Source organism: Rhipicephalus sanguineus, chromosome 4 (assembly GCF_013339695.2).
Source record: "Rhipicephalus sanguineus isolate Rsan-2018 chromosome 4, BIME_Rsan_1.4, whole genome shotgun sequence".
Taxonomy (NCBI): Eukaryota; Metazoa; Arthropoda; class Arachnida; order Ixodida; family Ixodidae; genus Rhipicephalus; species Rhipicephalus sanguineus.
In genome coordinates, this window is record NC_051179.1 from 13,752,551 (window position 1) to 13,775,027 (window position 22,477).

At 48.0% G+C, this 22,477-nt stretch overlaps 1 protein-coding gene across 5 annotated transcripts in view; it reads right to left on the bottom strand.

Annotated features, from left to right (window-relative positions):
• The window catches only part of LOC119389434 (neprilysin-2), an 88,931-nt gene that overhangs the window by 2,490 nt on the left and 63,964 nt on the right, over positions 1-22,477 (bottom strand). For 3 of the 5 annotated variants that reach the window (XM_037656685.2, XM_049414426.1, XM_037656682.2), the window contains 8 exons: positions 12,566-13,305; positions 11,757-11,843; positions 9,562-10,190; positions 8,394-8,458; positions 7,401-7,452; positions 3,732-3,799; positions 2,735-2,865; positions 2,464-2,529 (listed from right to left, as the gene is read on the bottom strand). In XM_037656685.2, coding sequence (XP_037512613.1) covers positions 2,464-2,529; positions 2,735-2,865; positions 3,732-3,799; positions 7,401-7,452; positions 8,394-8,458; positions 9,562-10,190; positions 11,757-11,843; positions 12,566-13,305 — 1,838 coding nt within the window. Of the gene's footprint in view, positions 1-2,463; positions 2,530-2,734; positions 2,866-3,731; positions 3,800-7,400; positions 7,453-8,393; positions 8,459-9,561; positions 10,191-11,756; positions 11,844-12,565; positions 13,306-20,688; positions 20,731-22,477 lie in introns of all 5 variants that reach the window. The other 2 variants (XM_037656681.2, XM_037656683.2) reach the window with 1 other exon arrangement.

The following is a 22,477-nucleotide window of genomic DNA, read 5'->3' on the forward strand; positions in this document are numbered from 1 at the left end:
ATCCAGGGAAGTGCGCCAGCTGCGGGATTTTTCTCGCGAAATGAACTCGCTACTCCTGCTTCTGCCAGGGGCTGCATCGGCAGCCTGCCTCCTTTAGCTCAGGTAAAAATAAAATATTGCGCTGCGCATATTGTAGAGAGGCGAAAGAAGAGGCCGTTGCTCCTTTCTTGCCGAGTTCAAAATGGCCAGATTGCCGGTAGGCGCGGACGGCCCGCAGTGTGCCTCGTTACGGCGAATGCAAGGAACTGAACACGAAACAACGTAAGGAGAGTGAACAATCTGACGGGACGAGCACTACCGATCCATAGTAACATCATTTATAGTTCGCCAGAGTGCAAATGCATGCGCAGCATGCAAGCTATCTTCGAAATATATCAGGCAAAGATTTTAACTGAGAAGGCTAGAAAAATGAAGCACACAGTAAGGCTCCGATTCCTTTCGAAGCATTCGGCGAATCCTACTTATTAAGCACAAGACACGTTCAAACGGAAGGCCTGTAATGTCACACGTACAGTCGCAATCTTTTTTAGAGTGAACACAGGAGCGCGTGGCTTTGTGTACTACCAGCGCCGTTAGGCGACGCATCGCAGTACATGCGCGCATGCGCGATGAGGGTAGCTTTCCTTCACGCGCATCACGTCACCGGAATGCTCGTGTGTCGTCTGCTAGCTGTTTTTCGGCCTCGGCGGTGATCGTATTCTAACGACAACTAAAATTTGTATGCTCTCGGTTCAAACGGTGTGCTTGGCGTGTCACCTAGTTTTCGCATGCTTCTTTCTCCTGTAGTCGTACAGCGAACAGGCAGATAAACACAAACATTCGAACTGTTACTTGGTGCAAGTTTCACAAAAATATTTTATGTTTAAGGAAGTAGTATCAGTAATCTTGATGTTGTATTAGTATTTTGTCATGTCCCCCTTTGCAAAAAAAAAAAAAAAAGAAAACACCGCTGCCATTCTAAGGGCAGGGACGAGTACAGCGCTGGTACAAAAATATGATGGGCCGAAAGATTCTCTGTCTTCGCGAACGGCTCCTGGGCTCGTCCGAAGTCGCCGCGTAAACACGGTGTTGCACCATGGCTGCTTTTATGTATAATCCCATATATTTTCACAAATGTTCACTCCGGTCAGAGGAGCATAGCCATCCTTCGATTTTCTATGTGCTCTTTCACAACTTTTGCAAGTGTGTACCGGCGCCAGGTCATGCTGGAACACAAAATGGGCGTCCTAAAAAGCACCTAGCTACAGGTCAATGATAATATTGAGAACGCGATTACATCCAAGCTTCAACGAAGTTTATTCGTGCATCGTGTGGAACGTAAATGCAAGCCCAACATTGTTACCGCTTTGAAGCACACTGCTTCCTTACTGCAGTACGCGTGCAGCTTGTATGACGCAATGCGCGCGAAGGTGGAATTCTCGCACGCCGGGCGCACTGCGCATGAGCAACGCTTCTCGCTGCCGCCGCGAGCTCGGAAAGCCACGCGCTCCCGTGTTCACTCTAAAAAAGATTGCGACTGTGCAAGACTTTTCATTGCGATAGAAGTTGCAGGGACACTCGAAGCAACAATTCGTTATCGCCGTGATGTTCCGTGAAAGGTCCAAGTGCGATAATATCCAATGGCGGCCCGCGCACTCTACGCTTACGTGCAGAAGGGTGGATGGGACTGCGCTATTCATCACGGCGGCATTGTTAAATCCGGTCTCAGCGATCATCGAGTGCAATGTGCCCAACTTTTTCTGTGTGCGCGTGACATCATGCTCCTCAATTTAATTTGCGAGCGAATGGTTATTGCAATATAAAGGGCCGATAAAAATATAAGCCTTACTTTGTAGAACGCATCGCTATCGCGATGAGTACTACGCTTTTCGGGTGAAACTTCTGTGAAAAAGAAGAAAGGCAAGTGGCTTTAAAATTCCACATCTTCATCGTAAACTAGCGCGAAAGGCGGCAGCAAAATTTCGCGTTGCGCTCAAGCGACTCAGACGGCGTCTTAAGAATTGAATGGGACAACATGTTGACGTGAGTCTGTAATCGAAGCAACTCCTTGTAATTAAACAGCAGCGCTGCAAAGTAGAAACATACATAGTGACTTGTTAATACAGTGGAGCGCTGCTCCTCAAGCATATTATTACAGCTAGCCCGAAGGCAAGTTTTAATCAAGCAACTGCCAATAACAGTGTGACGTAAATTCCAATGTTGTTCGTCATTAGCTCAAAGGTGCGGTAAATTCATGCGTGCCCCAAGAAGCTACCGGGGAAACGTGTTAATCTACGTGCTCTGCACTGCGCGGGCACTTTTTTCGCTATAAAAGTTTGCTGCTGCATTGATCCGACTACGCGACATTGGCTGTGCCGGTAACCCTTTTATCTTTAATTTCTACCCACGATGCCTGCTGCAAAGTACAATCAACATTTCATTATTCAGCATAATGAGTGCGACACGCATTCATGGAATGCTCACCTTAAATGCCTCCTTGATGCCTCCGTTGTCCGCAATGTTCTCACCCTGCGTGTTGACGCCGTTCACCTGAAAGAAACAGCGCAGCGAGCGATTGAGCAGAGCAATATGCCACGTGACTGCAAACGCTCGTCTCACGTGACGGCGTTTTGATTTTATACCAAAGAATAAAGAACAACAATACAGCTGAGGGGTGCAGCCGACAAGTGTGGAATGGGCGCCGTCGAACAAACAGCTCGAGCTGCTACAGCCAATGAGCAAGAGAAAACCTGACCTTCATGGTGCCCTTGGCGACGGTGTAATTTCCGTACTGATCAATGATGCACTGCGCCCTCTCGCGAAACCGCTGATCCGTCTCGTGCTCCCACCAGTTCACGTTGTTTCCGTCCTTGTCGAACTGGCGCCCTGCACCGAGACAGAGATGCCACATTGCCAAGATTTCCGAGTAGTTTTCAGGCAAAAGAAAATAGGCATTTTGAACGTGAATGTAAAAGATGGGCAACCTGGGTGAATTTGTTCGCTCAGGGGTGCAAAAATGAATCAATCTTGTCCTCTCCCTCAAAATTAAGGCTGAAATCGAAAGCTCGAGTCCTCGTGTTTATTGTTCTAAAACAACACATGCGGACGTAGTGCACTCTGGCTTCATTTTCGTCCACCTGCTCTTTTTTTTCTTACTGTACGTACATGTAAATGAATGTGCAGCGGATATTAATCAAACCCGTGACCTCGTGCTTAGCAGCAGAGCCCAATGTTATAGAAACGCGCGTGCAATACGGACAACAAGCATTGCAAGAAAATTTTTAGTTTGAATATAACACGAATGAGAACTTTAAAAAAAAGCGAACTGCAACTTGAACGAAAGGCGTAATATAAGCAAGATGACACGAGCGCTGGGACGCCTTGGCGAAAGCGTTCGTGCTGACTCGCACAGAACAGCCTCGCTGCGTCACAGTTGCCAATCTTTCGGTAGGTAACTGATATTTTCAAAGCAGGTCATTCTTGCTTTCGTGGTTCTAGACAATGTCTCGAAGTCAACGTGGTGGCACGATATGATATCAGTCGTGATTAAGAAACCGGAACGGCATATTCAGACTGAAAAATGCTCGGTTCTGTCATGTTCTGGCATACCGGAACAGAGCGGCACGGACAGCATTGCATGGAAGGAGCGAACAGACTACTTCAGTCACCTGGAACGCAGGAAACATTTCACTAAAGAATATTCAACAAAACTCTTTGTATACTTAAAAATGGAAATAACCGTGTCGACTAACCTCTGTCATCAAAGCCGTGTGTTATTTCGTGTCCTATGACGAACCCAATGGCACCGTAGTTCATGTAGCTGAAAAAAAAAATAAAAGAGACCACGTTATGTAGACAATACAAACATGTAACATCTTGGTGGGGCTGCACGAGACGACAGTTCCATGAACTTCAGCCGTCGTGAGATTTGCCAGCGATACTTTGCAATTGCAAACAAGGTATAGCACGTCGACTTTCTGTGCCGCAAATTAAATGCAACTTCTTGAAAGCCCACAGCGTTAGAGCAACGTTTTCTTGTAAAAGCCTTTCACGGAGGAGAAATAAAAAGAAATAACGCGTTTGCCGGCAGCTGCATCAAAAAAGAAAATAAAATGGCAGTGTTGACTGCCCTATAGAAGCCATACTATAGCGAAGCAGCTACGTGCTTTAATTCGATTCTATGCTTTTCAAGTCCAGATTCCCCCCCCCCCCCCCCCTACAATTTCTTATTATGACGCCAGGGAACAAATAACTACAGCGGACAGCCTGCGAGCTACCCAGTACGGAAGAAAGGCATTCTGTGGGCGGCGGCAGATGGCGAGCTTAGGACGAACGCTGGCACAATATCAGGAAATCTTGTTTTGCTCGTTTTGCTTGGTTGCATATGAATGGCTTCACCAGTTAAAATGAACCGATCTTAACCAAAGAGTTATTGAACATTTCGGAACGTTACCATCCAATAAGCCGCGCCTGTTCGTAACATGCATTGTTCTTGCGTTCAACACATTGTGCGTTAGTGTGTTCTTATAACGGAGTACGTGGCATGCTGCAAAAGTTGAAAACTACAAAAGGCACCTACAAAATGCGCATTTAAAGCAAGCAGAAAAGGGCGATGGGAAGCGTTATGTAAATGGAGTACACACACTCCTCTAGTGAGTCAGGCAAACTTAAGTTCTTTTTGAAACAAAAGTCAGTCCGTTATTTCGTGCGAACGAAAGCACGCGAAAAACAGCGCACAAATTCGAACCTACTGCCAGGAACATTTAGACTCACTTCCGCTAACCTCTCCCAGCGGTCAGCAAGCTGAATTAGCGGCATATCTGATGTTGGCTACATATTTTCCGATTTTCTGAACATTGTAGGAGTTCAATTAACACCTTGTAATGTTCGAAATATTTGTGTCGAGTTATCTTTCTAACGTTAGACCGCTGCTTTTGTCAAACGCTGCACAATGCATTAACATTAGGGAAGAATGTGACATATGGGTGAACGCTGCACATCCAGTGTCAGTAGAACAGGCTGTTGAGCTAGTTGGTCTTGCATTATGACAATCCTGATTTAGAGCTAATGAAACAGATAAAGAAAGACAAGCCAGAAAGCGTCTGTCCTTGTTCATCTCTTCGTTTTTTGCGTCTGCCAAGACCACAAAAAGAACAGAAGTATAAATGCTACTTTTAGCTGCACACAACCCGACCAAAAAAGAATACATGACAATAACGGCAGCAACTGTTGCTACTGTTTTCTGCAAACCAAGGCGTTACAATAGAGCGCGCAAGTTGCCTAAGATCCGTTCAACAACGACACCCATGTAAACAAGAGCTGAATTCATAAAGCATTCTAATCGTAAGTCTTTTTTCAATTGCTGACAGCATTCACCGATATGTTCTCTCACGAACAATTTTATTGTCAAGAGAACTTTGTGCATGTCAGCCTACTTTTGTACTTTTCACTGTGCTCTACAGCACGTTAAAGTAAAACATCGATATATGTTTATTAATTCGTCGTGAATATTTTTATAGCTGGCATTTGTCTCTTTATACGTATCGATATTTGTATATTGTGTTGCGACTCGATATTCCCTCCGTTTGCTCACCTCGGAGCGTCGAAGGCTTTGACCCGTTTCGCAGCTCAGAAGCGAACCCTTGTCCCAACGAGAATAGAACAAAAACGGGGGAGGAGGACAAGCCCAGTGCCAACAATTCGACATGTGTACTTGTCACACTGACGTACGCCTTTTGAAAATGTCGGCCCGGGACTGAAGACCCCGTCTTTGTTCTATTCTGGTTGCAAAGAGTGCTTCCACCTTTTAGCCGTGCTTCGTGTCTCGACACACACCCCAAGCAAAACACAATGTTTATCGGTATGCGAGGCCCGTATTAGCAGAGTCGATGGCAAAAAACAATAGGCAGCTGCGCAGAACGGGCTGCACTGTTAAAAAAGACCGAGCCTGTTACACGCTGTGAAAACTAGAAATTGTGGAGCAGAGCTGAGGATTTGCCTGGCTCTGTTGGAGCTTGGCTTGCGTTCGTCTGAGTCGAAGTAGCGGGTTCGCTTGTCTTTGTTGGCGCTCGGCTTGCATCTGAGTCTTCGAAAGCTGAGGTTTACTTCGCATTCGCTGGCGTTTCGCCTCTGCTTTCGCCTCTTCCGTAGATCTGTGTCTAACCCCTGACACTGGCGTTGCGCTGTCGCTTCGCTGGCTCGGACAGACGAATTAGCCCTTCGGCGACGCTGGCGTTCCAAACGTGCGAATTGCTTGGCGTCCATGGCGGGAAAGGAAACCTTGATTTGTGATGCGGTGGCGCCTTCTCTCGACATATCTTGGTATCGACTTGTCCTGTAGCACCCTCTTTTGACCTATTTTGGTGCTTTGAGCGTGACGCCAAGCCACGACATGAGACGACAGCGCCGCCCCCTAAAATGATCCGCACTCAAAGGCGCCCCATTGATTTCGAAAGACTTTGCCTTGCTTCCGAGGACCGCTCGTCCTCGCTGCCGCTATGCGCGATGCAGGCTCACCACGTGCATGCATAAATGTGCAGTACGTGTCGTTTTAAATATCAGCTTCTACGGAAACTTTTTCCACCACAGCGCCCTCGGCGCATTTCAATATGGAATAAACGTGGTTTCATTCATTCTACGGAAACTTTAAAGGCAAACTTATCTTTATCTTCTCAAACATGCATGCGCACATGAGTAGTAAATGGCACTACCAGCAAGATACGTGATGCTGTCCCAGGCATCACGAAATATCGCCTGTCATTAAAGTTCCAGTTTAGAAACTTTAGCGATGGCTCTTCAACCTCACGGCTGATCGCTCAAAAATTCTGTGCATGCGTTCGCAGGAGCTTTTAAGCTGGAATCATTCACAAAACAAAGTTCCAGTTAATTCTAGTGGACATGCTTGATAGCATAAAAATTAGAATGGACGTCTGTTTGACAACGTAGAAATTAGAATGAAACTGTGTTTGACAGCTTAAGAGATGGAACGAAACTGCTTTCAACAGCGTGGCACCATTAGCGAAATCGGCTGGCCAATACCAAAGAACAATTGCAATCGAGAAGTTCTTTTTTGAATCTGTCTTTGGTAACGAACAAGCGCTTACATTTTGCAGGTAGCGGAAGTTCGGACACTTGAAACATGTCAGCATAATGAAAACACAGATCCACAGTCATCTTTGTAACTTCGGCCTCTCTTGCATATCATTCGCATATAGTGGTGTGAAGTATTGAGGTGAACAGGACAGTCCTCAAGAAGGTGACAGAAATGATGCCTTGAGGCCGACTACCGATCATGTGTTGAATAAGTAGTTTTGAGGCAGCGTGCATATGACAACCGTGACCAGCGTTCGTCTCCGTCAAAGGTTTGTGGAAGGCCGCGCCGCACAAGTCTATGAGCTGCATTGTTTGACAGTGGGACTTACTTTGGTCGATCTTTGGAGAAGAAAGCGCCCTGCAGGATGCCGGCTGGGAATTCTGCGCAAGCGTGAAAAGGCAGAGGGAAATACAGGTCGAAGTCAACACGCACACCCATTTTTAACGGTATCGGGATAGGGTAGCGTCTAATATTCTCGAAAGGTAACGAGGTCTACCGGTGATATGAGCATGCGCACAAACCACACTGAACTGCGAGCGCCGTCTGCCATGCTGTTTACTACAACATATCTTTAAGTAGCCTCTAAGTAAGCAGCGCCGTACAACGCAGCAGCTTGTGAAACCAATGACCACACGATTGTCATCTCCGTGTTTGGAAGAACACACTGCACGATATACTGCCCTTAACGTTCGCACTTTTTTCTTTCTTTTTTTTCTTTCTTTTTTTGCAGGTACGCCGCTGCCGAAACTCTTGTAGGGCATGGTGCCTTGAGGCATCACTAATCGCTAAGAGTGATTGCGTTATAACCTGCTTATGAATACCTTTTTCACCTGAAAGCATATGTCCAATGTTGCATTTTAACTTCATAAATGCAACAAGCTTCGGCAAGTTTGGTGCAGTGGATGGTTGCCGAGAAAATCGACTTCTGTGTTTCCATATATACTTAGATAAAAGGTCCCGATGGAAAGCTTGCCTCTAAGACAGATGCCTAGATGCGTAGCGCGGAAGGCGAGGTCGTAGAAAATGGGAAAAGTGTTAATGCTGCAACTCTAAGGTATTGCTTTCGCAGCATTTTACTAACGTAACTACCTCACTTCGAGTTAGCCTTCAGCAGTGATTTAGTGGTTCGTGCCGTTAGCGCCAGCGGCTGCGCCACTTTACACTATATAGCGACAGCCCCGGAAGCAAGCCCCATAAATATATACGAACAGGCAAGCTTGCAAGCACGTGCTTTCGTTCAGGTGAGTTGCTCTCGTCATACGGTGGCAGCAGCGGAGAATAGTGCCACGGTAGCGCGCCTTCTGTACGTGCTCAGACTTACCGATGCAATTCTCCAAGCTGTTGTAGTATGCGTTGACCACGGCCACCTGAGCATGCTTCTTCCACCTGCAAGGAAGGCGTCAGCTATGAGCGAAGCGCCCGTGCCGCAACGAGGTTAGCACGCAAGCATGACTTGCACAACATTGATGCCCATTATTCAGCACGAAGCAGCTACACGAGGTCATTTTAGTTTGCGCTACGGTCGCCCCACTTACTAAAGAGCATCTAACAAAGAGCTCCAAATCGTTTGATTATTTCCGTCCATTCCTCGCTATTCACAGGGGCAACAAGCGAGCATACGCTAATCAAACAAAATTCATGCCTTGTATACCTGACGGTTATTGTTTTACGAAAAATCAGCCCTGCGCAGCTGTAACAAAACGAAATCGTTTCAGGCACCAAATCGGAAGCTAGCTGCGCACTGCTTTCGTGATGTTAGCGTATAATGCAAGTCGTCTTAGCGTTTGGTTATCGAGGCTGCGTGCACCTATAAATTGCGCAAGCAGTCACGAAAGCAGAGGAAAGGCATAAATGCAACAGCATGTTACTTCGATGGAAACCGCGCGGAGGCGGGACAGACGGAAAGCAGCACACAACACAAGCGCTGTCCCGTCTCCGCGCTGCATCCATCGAAGGAACGTGTACGTACAAGCTGCCCCTTCAAGATACCCTTTTGCAAGCAGCAGCAGTTTCGAATGATGAAGCGTCGTCGCACTTGTTCCGTAAATTATGATATTTTGAAAGAGCGAACGCAAGAAGACGGCAGAAAGTAAGAAAGTGAGGAAGGCTCTTTGCCTGCAGTCTCTCTGCATCCGCGCTGTTTAGGGATCATCATCGTTATCAGCCTGACTGCGCCCACTGCAGGGCAAAGGCCTCTCCCATGCTTCGCCAATCAAACCAGTCCTGTGCTTGCTGCGGCTGCGTTATCTCCGCGAACTTCTTAATCGCATCTGCCCACCTAGCTTTCCGCCTCCCCTTCGCCCGTTTGTCTTCTCTTGAAATCCAGTCTGTTACTCTTAATGACCAGTGGTTATATTGCCTTCGCTATACATGCCCTGCCCATGCTCATTTATCATTCTTGATTTCGACTAACATGTCCTAGACATCCGTTTGTTCCCCGACCCACTCTTCTTGTCCCTTACAGGACATCGACATCCTTTTACACTCACTCTCCCTTGATGTGCGGCTTTCGCAGCTGTCCGAACGCGTAGTCGGTGGACCACTTGCGCAGGCGCATGATGTTCTCGAAGTAGTTGTCCGGCAGTAGTTCCACCTTGACGTAGTGCTCCTCGACGAGCGCGTCGTTGAGCAGCTCGTCAGGGTATCCGATGTACGGGCGAATGGCCTGCGCTTTGGCTCGCGCTCGCTGCCGCGTCTGCTCGTCCATCCAGTCGATGCCGTCGAGAATGGTGAGGAACTCGCGCACGATGAACTGCACCATGTCCAGGGCGGCGCCCTTGGCGTCCTCCTGGAAGAAGTGGCGCACGTACAGCGACGACAGGGCGATGCCCAGCGAGCCCGTGAGCGAGCCCATGCACTGCTCCCAGCGCGCCGTCTCGCGCGTCTTGCCCGTGAGCACGCCGTTGAACTCCTGCAGCCGCTCGCGCCACGGCTTGCCCAGGCTGGCGTACGACTGCAGCACCACGCGCCACACCATGTAGTTGGCCAGGGTGCGCGCGGGCGTCGTCTCCAGCAGGGTCTCGAAGCGCTGCACGAACTCGGGCACCACCACGTTGATCGGCTCGTCGTCGGTCACCGGGTCCACGAGCAGCGAGTTGAAGTAGCGGTTCCAGTCGATCTGCACACGCAAAGCGCGCTCGTTCATTAATTAATTCATTCATTACATGAACCCGCGTTCGCTTCAAGAGTTTTATAACAACAGGGGAGGGGCGGATACGCACATATTTTGCGCATTTGTGAATGCAAATACGATACACAGTTTCACACAAAGCGAACAAGGCTGTATAAGCAGGTAAACAAAAGCAAAAGATCGCTAACATCCTGTTCTCATACACGTACAAAAAAAAACAGCGTCAAGCAAGATCAAGCGAACATAGCGCTATAGATAACCACGTATGCATTTTCGCTTGCCTTCTTATTTAAATACCCGAACCGGAAACCAGCTAAACTGAAGGATACAGTGACTCCACACCGATGGTAGTCAGGCAAACCCACGTGAATGAAGGCCGATTTTGATGTTCATCACGCCGGTGTGTCTGCCTTCACACCGCCCAAGAAAAAGAAGCCCTGTACAAGTCCCAGTACTATTGCATTGCCTATGCAACGTAGAGCCAATTCAATGGACTGCACGTTTTTAAGACCGATTAAATCGTGCTCTCTATTTGACCGTAACGTACGCCTATACACGCCTTCTATATGCAGGCTGCGGCTGCCGAGAAGTAGCGACTATATCAGAGATCATCGAAAAGAAAAGAATCATGGCTTTCGCACGCACGAGAACTCCTTGCAGTTATTATATCATTGCCGCCCTCATGCTGTCTATACAGAAGCGGGGAGCGAAGAGCCCTTATAAGTACATGCAACTAATTCGCAGAAGTTTCGGGAAAGTGTAACCGAGTTACAGGTTTATTAAAATGTTTTTTTTTTTTACCGGGACCTGAAGAAACGAGTACAATAAGCACAAAGGTGCTAGAAGTGCTTGCGTTAGTGCCGACGTGGTATCTATTAGAGTATGTATTAAATGTGGCTGAACGAGCCACAGTCAATACATACTTCATCAAAAATATACTTCTGCGGACTGTCTATTTTTATGAATTATGCAACATTCGAAATGAAAGTCTCTTTGGCAAGTTCTTTTTTTTTTGGTACAGCTACAGCTTTTTTTTTAGTGGCACTGTACCTTTATCTTATGTAAATAATTATTACCCACATTCAGCTACCTCACGGCACGTGTTCTGAAGAGAAAAAGGGGCGTGCTTGCGTGGACCAAAATATTCCTGAATGATCTGTCTTACTACCGGAATTATCTCACAAATCACACTTGTCTATTGAGGAAAAGAAAAGGGGGGGGGGGGCGATATGAAACGAGAAGAAAGCGCGTCTAGTTTTTAGCCAGAATCTCATATCGAGCCAAGAATTGTTCACTTCCGGCTCTGCCGAATCCGCGCTTGAGGAATACAGCATGAACATCTGAATTATTTATTCATCAAGCACGGTCCCCCTGCAAATACGAAACCGCCGACTGAGGGTACAGCCCTTGGAAACCTCGCATAATCAAGATAGTAAGCACAATGAATCTAAGATAACAAAAGAGAAACCGATGCAAGTTTTGTGAAGCTTCAATGATAGTGAGTCGCGTCTGCTACAAGGCTTACGGAGCCTTCCTATATATATGTATGCTTACTTTTGGCGCCAGCTTCTTGAGGTCGCTCAACGGCATCTTGTTGTACAGCTTGCTGATGTTGCGCCGCTCTTCGCGCGGTGTCGAGTACTGGAAGGGGAGAAAAGAAACTTGAAAACAAACTCCACGCTCAATCAAGTGCATATGACAACGGCGGCACGCTTGCTGGAAACATCTTGACAAGCTTATTTTGAAAACCGTCGAAGACAGCGTGCACCGCAGTCTGGTGCGAGGCAATATTTCGGAAAGCTATAAAATATTTATATGCGGCAGTTTAATATCGCACTAGCCTTATTAAATGCTGCGCAGCCTTCTTGGTACCACGTTAATATAAATTGTAAAAATATTATCCCAGAACAGGTGTGCATGCGCGCTGGGAATGCCCAGTGTTGTACAGCGCGGTCCACTGAAGACAGTGCAGCGCTCTCACTTTCCTAGAGATGCGTGTATTTGACTGAATCTATGGCTATGCACTGTAGATATCTGTGTGCCCCAGCGCCACCAACGATAAGCAATCCTCTATGCGGGCCGATTGCACACTTCTCCGAAGGAAATATTCGCACGTTCTCTAAACTCGCACGTTTGCTCGAAAAAGGGACTGCACTGTATGTGCAAGAACACATCGATAAAAGTACGCCGTCGAGCTTTGTAGCACGTAGAGTGCGCTTCTGTGCATTAGCTGAGAAGAGCAGCTCGTACGTTAAAACACCACACGCGCAGTCGAGGATACATTATAAAAAAACCAAAGTTACACAAAATGATCATCGAGTTAACAGCGATAAGAAGCGCAGATAATGTCATATATGACTCACGTTTGCGAGCGTGATCTCGAAAAGCAGCGCGTTCTTGAGCTCCGCCTCGGCGGCCGTCCGGTCCGTGGCACCGAGTAGCATCGCGGCGTCAACCATGAGCCTCAAGTAAGCGGCCACCGCGCTGTCATTGAGGCCTCGCAGCAGGTACGTGCGGTCGGGGAGGCCCAGCGACGTCTGGTCCAGGTCGATAATGTAGCGCGTGTTGTTGCGGAAGTCAGGGATGACCGACAGGTCGAGCAGGATGTCGTGGCTGTAGCCGAAGCCCCGGTACTGGATCAGCGCGTCCAGCCAGTGGAAGCGCGTCGCGTTCCAGCCGGCGCCCTCGACTACGGGCCAGCCGCCCAGTTCGCTCAGGACGCGCTTCAGCGGAGTTTCGGCTATAGAGTCGATGAGGGTCGTGTTCAGGCACGACTGGTACATGTACTTCATCTTCTGCACGAACCGCGGCTCGGACCCCGCGCGCACCGGTTCTTCAACGAGCGTGCGCAGCTTGGCGTCCAGCTGGTCCTGGATGAGCGAGAACTGCGACAGCGAGGACTTGTCTTCGGGTATGAGGTGCCTCTGCACCCAGCCGCCGCAGGCGAACTCGTAAAAGTTCTCGCACGGGTCCACGCTTTGGTTCATGTTCTGCAGCAGCGACGAGGCGGCCTGTACGCAGCCAGGCGACAGGCACAGCTTGGCGTCCTCGCCTCCGCCCATCAGCCGGTCGGCCTTCGATGGCAGCGCCACGCCCGGCCGTCCTGCGCACGCATCACCAGATCAGAGAAGATGTGTATTAGCGCCTCCTCGTCGAACTGAATGCAAGGTTAATGTTGGCACAAACAACACTAACGTTCAAGCGAGAAGGTATAGGCCGTCTTTTGTCTTGCATCTATAGTGTTCGTTTTTTTTAACACGAAAGTGTTTTATGCCGGGGTCCACCAAGTACATCCGTCACGGATATGACGTTGATAAAATGGACGCCAACGGGCGAGAAAGAAAAAAAACCAAGAGGAAGATCACCCGCTGGGAATCGAACCCACGATCTTGCGGCCGCGACGGCAAGCGCCCGACGCCCTTCTGACTAAACTAACTGGGCAGATGCTGGACACGGCGCAAACGCGCCTTATATCTTTCACACATTCTCTTTCGCACGGTGCTCTCTGTTGGCGGTGCAGGTAGGCGGCGCGGAGCGGGGTGGTACCGCCGTCTGTGAGGGGCGAAAAGAAGTAATGCTTCACGATCGACACTTACTAGCGCTTACTCCGAGATTGCGCGCGATATCGGAGGTCATGGTTACAGGGTCTCGATACCAGCGAGGTACACTGGCCGCGCTGGCGTCGCCGAGGCACCCTTGACGCAGTTACGTTTGTTTCGTTCTTTCTTTGCCTTTCGCTTCGTGTTAGCGTGCGTCGGCTCACCGGAGTAGTGCAGCTTCCACGTGCACCAACGGGATTTCTCCGCCGCCGATTGCTTCGATTGCGAGAGCACCGACTAACAAAACTGCTGCAATACGCATTGCAGAAAGGACGCGATTTCGACGGGCGAATGCCGTGCCTTGGTGGAGCGAGACTAGCGCCTGCGAGACAGAGGCCAGCGGGACGCACGCGTTTGCGGCTCAGGCTAGGAACCTCTACCTCCCGTGTTGCTGAAGCGCAGTGCGTGTTATGTATGCATGAGCACAGGCGTCGGCTACCCATTACTAGAAAGCGCACACCGTGCCGTTTCTCTCCTTAATTGACGACACTTTGAAGAAGTCCATACCGGGTACCAATGTTGATTATGAGCTTGTTTATATCATTCTTACGCGGGATTCACGATTCGCTGTGTCAAAATATATGTTCACAACGTCAGCTACCACAACGGTTTAATCATGATCATGGGCGTTAGTCGTCGCGACAGAGACATGCCGTCAACATGGGTGCATCCACGTCAAAACGGTACTGTAGCTGCCAAACACGAATAGACATTGTACAAGCTCTCATATGTCACTACACAATAAGCACTACTTCTGTGAAGACACGTTTCACTTTCGTGTTATAACGATTCCTATGACGGAGGCATCAGCCATGTTTTTCAAATACACGTCAACTAGCCCATTGGTTGCGCTATTGCATTTCAAGGAACGGTTATTTTATTGCAGCTAATAAAAAAGAAGCTGCAGCTGGGGCCAGCTCGCCAACCACTCTTACCAAAATATTTTCGAGTTAGTTCGCTTGTGTGAAACTGAAGTACTTGTAAAAGCAGTAGGCTGTTGTGTACAGTCGAGCGCGATTTGAAGGTTATCGCGCGAGCTCCGACCGGCCTAGTGTCCCAGGGGCCTAGCGGCACGTTTTGGAATAGTGAAAATCAAGATTGCGCAATCTTCTCTCCCTCGTTGGCTGTTCCACGCTACAACACTCACCCCTACGACGATCTCTCCCCCCCCCTCCTTCCTCTCTATTTTAAGCTTTCCATCCGTTACGATCAAGGGTATACTTCGCCGGCTCTTATCTCTGCGGACGATAACGAAATTGATGGGAAAGGTATATGGTAAAGCTGGTGCTTGAAACTGTGTCATTTGAACGACTTGCTAAGTTACACAAAATATACCGCGTCGTCATAAAAAAAAGAAGAAATGAAAATGCGCCTTCCTCAGCCGGGAGTGATCGCTGTTTAAGGAACAGCAAAAAGAGTGAGTAAAGCTTGCCTGATACCTCCCTCTCCTCGAAAGAGGATTCTGGGAGTGGCGCTTTTGTATTTCTCGGTCGACGCTCGCGCGATAACCTTCATATCGCGCTCGACTGTATATCCGCTTGCAGGTAAAACACTACGACTACAAAAAATAGAACAAGATAACAAGCACGTGCGCGTTTATTTGTGTGAGTCGCATTAGTGCGACTCGGTTCGATCCGGAACCAGGTGTTTTGCGCAGCAGTCGAGTATTCTGCGACAGAGCCACGCCACTGCTTGAAACCGCTTTGGAAAAACATACTATACAGTCGTCATGTGGGGCAAAGAGTCGCGTTAACAGGTGTTATATTGTTTGGTAGAAGCACATCACGCCATTAAAATTGCGTTAACGAGTGGGTGGTTAAAAGCTTCCAGCCCATTACAATGGGCTGATATAATATTCATCATGTTCATCAGTCACAACAGACCGTGTGTCATATTTTCACACGTTATGAATTTTCTCGACAGCAATAACTTTTTCCATCCGTCATAGCGTGGTTTCCGTAAGAATCTATCATGTGACACGCAACTAGCCTCATTTCAGCATGATCTGCACTAAAACCTTGATCGTAACATTATAACCGACGTAATTTTTCTTGACTTTGCGAAGGCATTCGATAAAGTAGCTCATAAAAGATTAATATTAAAACTTTCTCACTTAAACTTGCGCCCGAACGTACTAACATGGATAAAGGAGTTTCTTCGCAACCGATCACAATCTGTCATTATTAACAATACTGCTTTTAAATTTCTACTAGTAACATCAGGCGTCCCCTAGGGTTCAGTTCCAGGACCCCTCTTTTTTTATACACATAAACAATCTACCATTGCATGTATCATCTAACATTCGAATGTTTGACAATGATTGCGTCCTATATCGATCCATTATTAACAATAACGACCACATCTCATTGCAGAATGGCCTAAATAACGTTAAGTAGTGGTGTGACGAGTGGTTCGTGGCATTAAATAAATGCAAATCCATGTCAGTTTCCCGCAGCCGTAATCGTCATACCCTTCCATTCACAACTGACAACACCCCCATTGACAATGTCGACAATTCGAATACTTAGGCATTACGATCACGTATGATCTCAACTGGTGCTGTCATGTGACTAACATCACATCCTCTTCAAACAAAACTTTAGGGTTTCCAATAATATTAATATCTGGGGTTTAACGTCCCAAAACCACGATATGATTATGAGAGACGCCGTAGTGGAGGGCTCCGGAAATTTCGACCACCTGGGGTTCTTTAACGTGCACCTAAATCTAAGTACACGGGCCTCGAACATTTTAGCCTCCACCTTAGGGTTTCTCAAACGCAACCTTCGCAGTGGTCCTCAACACATAAAACCAGTGCTCCTCAACACGTAAAGCTACTCGCATATAAAACATTGGTTAGGCCTAAACTCGAATATGCATCACCCATTTGGAATCCTCATTGGATCTACCTCAGCGACGCCATAGAATCCGTGCAGAATCGCGCCGTAAGGTATATTCATTCATCATTCTGATACGACATCAGTGTCTCGCCATTAAAAGGAGATTCTGCTTTGGAATCGCTAGCACATCGCCTTCGTATCGCAAGCCCATCATTATATCTTAAATTTTATAACAGTTCACTTCGCCAAGCACCTTACATTCTACCTCCAATGCGCATTTCACTGCGCACAGGCCATTTGTCTAATGTTGCTCGTCCAAGTGCACGTACTGTCGTTTGCTCGTCATCATTTTTCCATCGCACAGCCAAAGAGTGGAACGGCCTTCCCCACCACATCGCTTCCACCGCCACCTCACCTGCCTTCGTGGAAGAAATAACACGATTTATTCGTGGACAAATACTGTAATTTTTGTTTATAAAACCACCCCTTGTGTAACACCCCCTCCCCCCCCCCCCCCCCCCCCGGGGTCTTTAAGGTAAATAAATGAAATGAAATCAACAAAGGCGTTCGCGTCACTCGGAATAAGAAGAGCGACATTCAAGGAAGCGTTCAATTAAGGAGTAAAGAGGGTGAAAAGGCCTCGATGTCTCTTAGGAAAGAGCTAAGGGTCCCGGCAATCTCTTTTAGACGAACCGTCGGCCACCGCCCAATGTTCCCTATAAATCACCTAGCTTCACGCTTTTCCACTGAGCGACCGTGTGTTACGGTCGAGCGCACTTGTTGGGAAGTCGACTAGCAGTTTTGGCGGGCGCAAGGAATTTACCTACAGCTACGATGAAGGTATTGTCAGAGTTTCGCTAGCTCTCCGAGCGCAGATTTTTCATATAAAGAGTTGTTTCGTCTTCCATGTTTACAGTCGAGGCAGAGGCCGTCGACCGCGTGTTTAGAGAGTAACTCTTTCAATAACGCCTGCCTACTCCGCCCTCTTCGCGTCTCTGGCGAAGGAACGCGTGTTTCCGGTACGTCGTAATAAATCACTGGCTTTCCGCACCAATGAAAATAATGACAGAAAAGTTTTATCGTCGTCATCATCACCATCGTCCTACCTTATGTACGCTGCAGGGCCATGGCCTCTCTCAATGACCTTAAGAGTAGTTTTCAACAATGATGGACGGCCACCGTAGGAGTAGCAGCGAAATAATAGGTCTCCTTAATTTGATCTCGGTTCGCTGCATTGTCTCCACCTCACTCTGCAATTTCGTGCTTTGCTACGCCACAGGCCTGTGTAACGACTGGAAGAAGATATCAGGTAACGCGCCTCCCCGTCGTGCCTACTGGTGCCGCCCGCAGCGTGGCACATGACACTCCGACGGTCACCCGCAGGCCGGTCACGCGCTTGGTCAACGTGTCTTGTCGAATGACGTAACGAATCACCTCGAGGCGCTCCGCCGAGATGTGCTAACAGCGTACGCCCGCGCGTCGCACAAAAGAGCACGCGAAAACTTGTATAATGCCGGTGATGAAAGAGACAGTCACTTCGCTGGGACGCGCAAGACAAAGATGTTTGTGCGCGTCGCATTAACGAAACGTAGTAGACTGCACGCCGTGCACCCGACAATTAGTGCGTACGACCCGCGCGAGCCACCGGTGCCGTAGTGAGACAATGCGGTGCAGGCACCGGCCTTCGCGCGTCGTTTGCTGTCGACCGGGCGTTTTTCGCCGCTCGCTGCGGATGCGGCGTGTCTCCGGCGCCGCGTTGTGTGCCCTCGTTGCTCGCGCGTGCAGAGCGAGCCGTAACTGGACGTCCCGTGTAACGGGAGCGACGTGACAGCGGAAGGGGAGAAAGCGTTTTCTTTCGCAGGACCCTCGCCTTCCGAAACACCACTGGCGGAAAGCGAAGGGGAAAGTGTCTGCACTATAGTGCGCTGACTTGGTCCGGTTGGTAATAACAATATCTGGGGCTTTACATGCCGAAAATACCATATGATTGAGGGACGCCGTAGTGGAGGGTTCAGGACATTTTGACAACCTGGATTGCTTTAACGTGCACCTGAATCTATGTACACGGGCCTCTAGCATTTCGCCTCCATCGAAACGCGGCCGCCGTGACCGGGATCCGATCCCGCTACCATCGGGACAGCAGTCGATAGGGAGGTCCGGTTGGTACTTCTCCAAAGAAAGTGTGTATATTGTCAGACGGAGCCTGTCCAAGAATCGCTTCGTCGTACTCAAACCTCGTCTCCCTAACAGAGCGGGTCCCTCTACGGCCTTGTGCCCCTAACCCACTGCAGCCTTGTGACACTGCTTTGTACTCAGTAACGTTCACTAAGGTGACTGTTTGGGCACCTTGGTAACACAATAGAAGCTAAGAGCGCGCAAGGCGAGGACAGATAGGAGGCTTTGGACATACGAGCGCTGACCTACATCTATATTTTATTTGATAAATAATATATTGTTGTAAGTCGCCGCTCGTGTGTCTCAAGCCTCTTCTCTGTCCTCGCCTTGTGCGCTCTTAGCTTCTATCATGCGCAACAAACTGTTGCTTGAAATATACTGAATAAGAGGCTGGGTCCGAGCTAGTTGGTACACTGACATTATGAAACCGTTAAGCGCACAAAGACGGGAACAAGAAGACGACACACAGAGCGCTACTTCCAACAGTTGGAAGTAACGCTCTGTGTGTCGTCTTCTTGTTCCCGTCTTTGTGCGCTTAACGGTTTCATAATGTTGCTTGAAAGTCAGCGCTTCCTCAGTCCCAGTCCGTTGTTGGCGCTGCTAATCGTTTTCTTTGTATATGCTTGCCCTTGGGAAGAGTAGACTAACGGCCATGTTGGTAGAGGCGCATATTTTTGCTAGCAGTGCGGCGACCGAGTTAGAAGATGCACAAGGGTAAAAGAAAAAAAAAACACTCTATCGTGTCCTTTCTATTCGCTTATGTCGGACGTCGTGCGGCGAGCCAGATATTTACAGATTATTTTAGAGACAAGCCGATATTTCTGCACCAAGAACACTGAGCGTGCTGCAAGCGCCACATATTAAAAATAACCTCCCCTATTCCAGCAGGTTATAATTAAAAAAAAAGGCAGGAGTCAGGGGAAGATGGAAGCTTGTGATAAAAAATTCGTAAACAGCGTTTGTGTGCTGGGGCCGACGTTTCGACAAGCGGACTTGCCTTCTTTGTTGTTGCAGCCTTGAAGAAGACAAGTCCTCTTGTCGTAAGCATCGGCTCCAGAACACAAACCCTGTTTACGAATTTTTCATCGGGTTATAGTTTGCATGTTGAATTCAATAAACATCATAAAAGATTTGTGCAGTTGTCGATAAAAATGGTTTCTCTCCCACATGTTTATATAGCAGCCTCCGAGATGAAAAGTTGTTTCTAAAGTCGTGAAGGAAATTTTAACTGCGCGGGAATAAACACGAACTACCAACTCGCCCAAACTCTCACGCTAATCGGTTCTAAAGTCGATATGTGCTTTGGATGTGCTGTAGAGGAAATGTGTGCTCCTTCCAAAGTATTTTTGTGTATGTGTGTGTTTGTGACTGTATGCCATAATTATATTCGTGTGCTTATGTGATCACTGCATGTGCCAAAGTGATTCCCTGTCACGAGTAGTAGGAATTCAGGTGATTACCCAGTCTAACATCTCCAGCATATAATTCGAATCCTACCCATCTCTTCCAGAGCACTCCATGTTAGCTCCTAGCCGGAGATTGTGAAATTCTGTGTGTTCAGGAAATGTGTAGGCACCGAGGGAGAATGCGTGTATAATTTGACATAAACAATCACTAGATGTACAGGCAACCCGTTACCTAGGTAATGGAGACGAACGAATGAACTACACCACTCATTATATGCCCTAGCGAGGCGTTACACTGAGCGGCTCTACCGAAGCGTCTTCTCGCGAAGCATGTGACACGGTGCGGCCCTACTTTTCGGCTATGCCTCTGAGTGGCCGGAAGCACACTGTGGTCCGTTGGGCGACGGGGGCCACCGCGAGTCTTGCTCGTGTCTGTAGCATCCGAGGAAGGTCGACGTGCATTTACCTGCTCGGCCTGGTCGGATACCAAGCCGCAGTCCACCGTTATCTGCGGCAAAGACGCGCAGGTAGCCGTTAAAGCGTCCAACTCTATAAGACTGCGACGTTTCTAAAGAGGCTCCGCACGTTATGAAGACACTTAATCACTAAAATCGTAAAAGATCTCTAAAATCAGTAGAATCACTAATAAATTGACTGATTCCGGAGCTCTCCGGAAGTCTCATTTGCCACTTGCCGGCTGTCTTTGCTCATAACGTGTACAGCGTCAGTATCGGCGGAATTTTTCGACCACCCATGACTGTTTAACGTGAATAAATACACAAACGTTCTTGCCCATCGCGCCAATCGAAACTGCCGCTACGGCTAGGAACTGAAAATGGAAGCTCGTTTTCGGCAGCAAGTCGCCATACACCACCGCTCTTATTACGTGCGAACAGCCGAACTGAGCAGCGAATTTAAACGCCCGGCTGACTGAGTGGGCCAGTATACTCACAAGGAAGTTCTTAAACAAATCGTAAAAGTAAATGCCAGCCAAAAGTTGATGCACATACTAACAAATGCAGTTTCCCAATGGCAAACAGCACCTAATAAAGAAAAACTTTGCGAATTTGGTCCGAAATTTGTATTTTTGACCACACTGCGCGTTTTCGTGGTACGACACCAGGTTTAACTCCTGTGTTACGCCTCCAGCTTGGTCCCTGCAATGGTCAAGTGAGTCGGCACGCGTATCTTGCGACAACAGCACACTGCTTCGACGCTGTGAACGATAAACAGCATTCTGCAAGCCGTAACGATCAATGTATACAGCCTTACCTTTCGCCGAAACTTCGCAGATCGCAATAAGAATCAAGAATGCTGCGTGCATCATTGATTGCTACCACAGGGGAAAAAACATGCGTTACAACTATATAGCAAGCAGATTCAGCATGTACTTATTGCGTCTACCTCTAAAGTCGCAACGTCAACACCAAATGCTGAAGTTGCCTAATGACAGGGTGCTTGTTTGTCCCTCATTACATCAACGGCGCGAGCGCTTGCTTCGCTTTCCCAATGACTGGACGTGGGCCAGCTCTTCCGGTTAATTAAAATGCGCGCGCACACCATCGGTACATTATCGGTGGCACCTGACGCGTTTCACGAGAAGTGAGGAAATAGCCTTCGATGTGCTCGCGGATATTTTTCACGCAGGCTGTAACCATGTGACCACTTATCGGAGTCTGTTGCGTGCTATACTATGTCGCGACAACAAAACAATTACAGCATAAATACACGCTTCAGTCGTATATTTCGTCGGCTTCCTCCGTTCCTTATACAGCGACAGCACTAAAGCTTTCGCACGAAAGAAGGGACCACCTGATGTACTTTATCGCTCTCTAGAACTGCCAGTCATTCACTCTAAAGGGAAAAAAAATGCCTGCTACTCTCGTGGGCGAGCTTTGATTTACAACTCATATAACTTTAATTAAAGATACGCGTTAGCTCCCTTTCGGAGATCATTATACTATATTGAGGGAGTCGCGCGACTTTCCAGAGGAGAGTTAATCTGTATCTTTAAAGACAATTATACAAGTGGCATTTGTTTTTCTTAGAGTGTTGGTCATGCGCACCAACTAGTCAAACGTTCGCTAACACTACTGGGCGGCGTCATATCGTACCACGAACTCTGTGAAAGCGTGTCCACGTGTTATTGACCCGTACTCACAAAATCAGTTCGTACACTGCAACGCTTTGTAACAGCTGCCGTCGTACGACATAGAGTTATATAGTAAGTTTTACCAATGAAGGTTCACTACCAC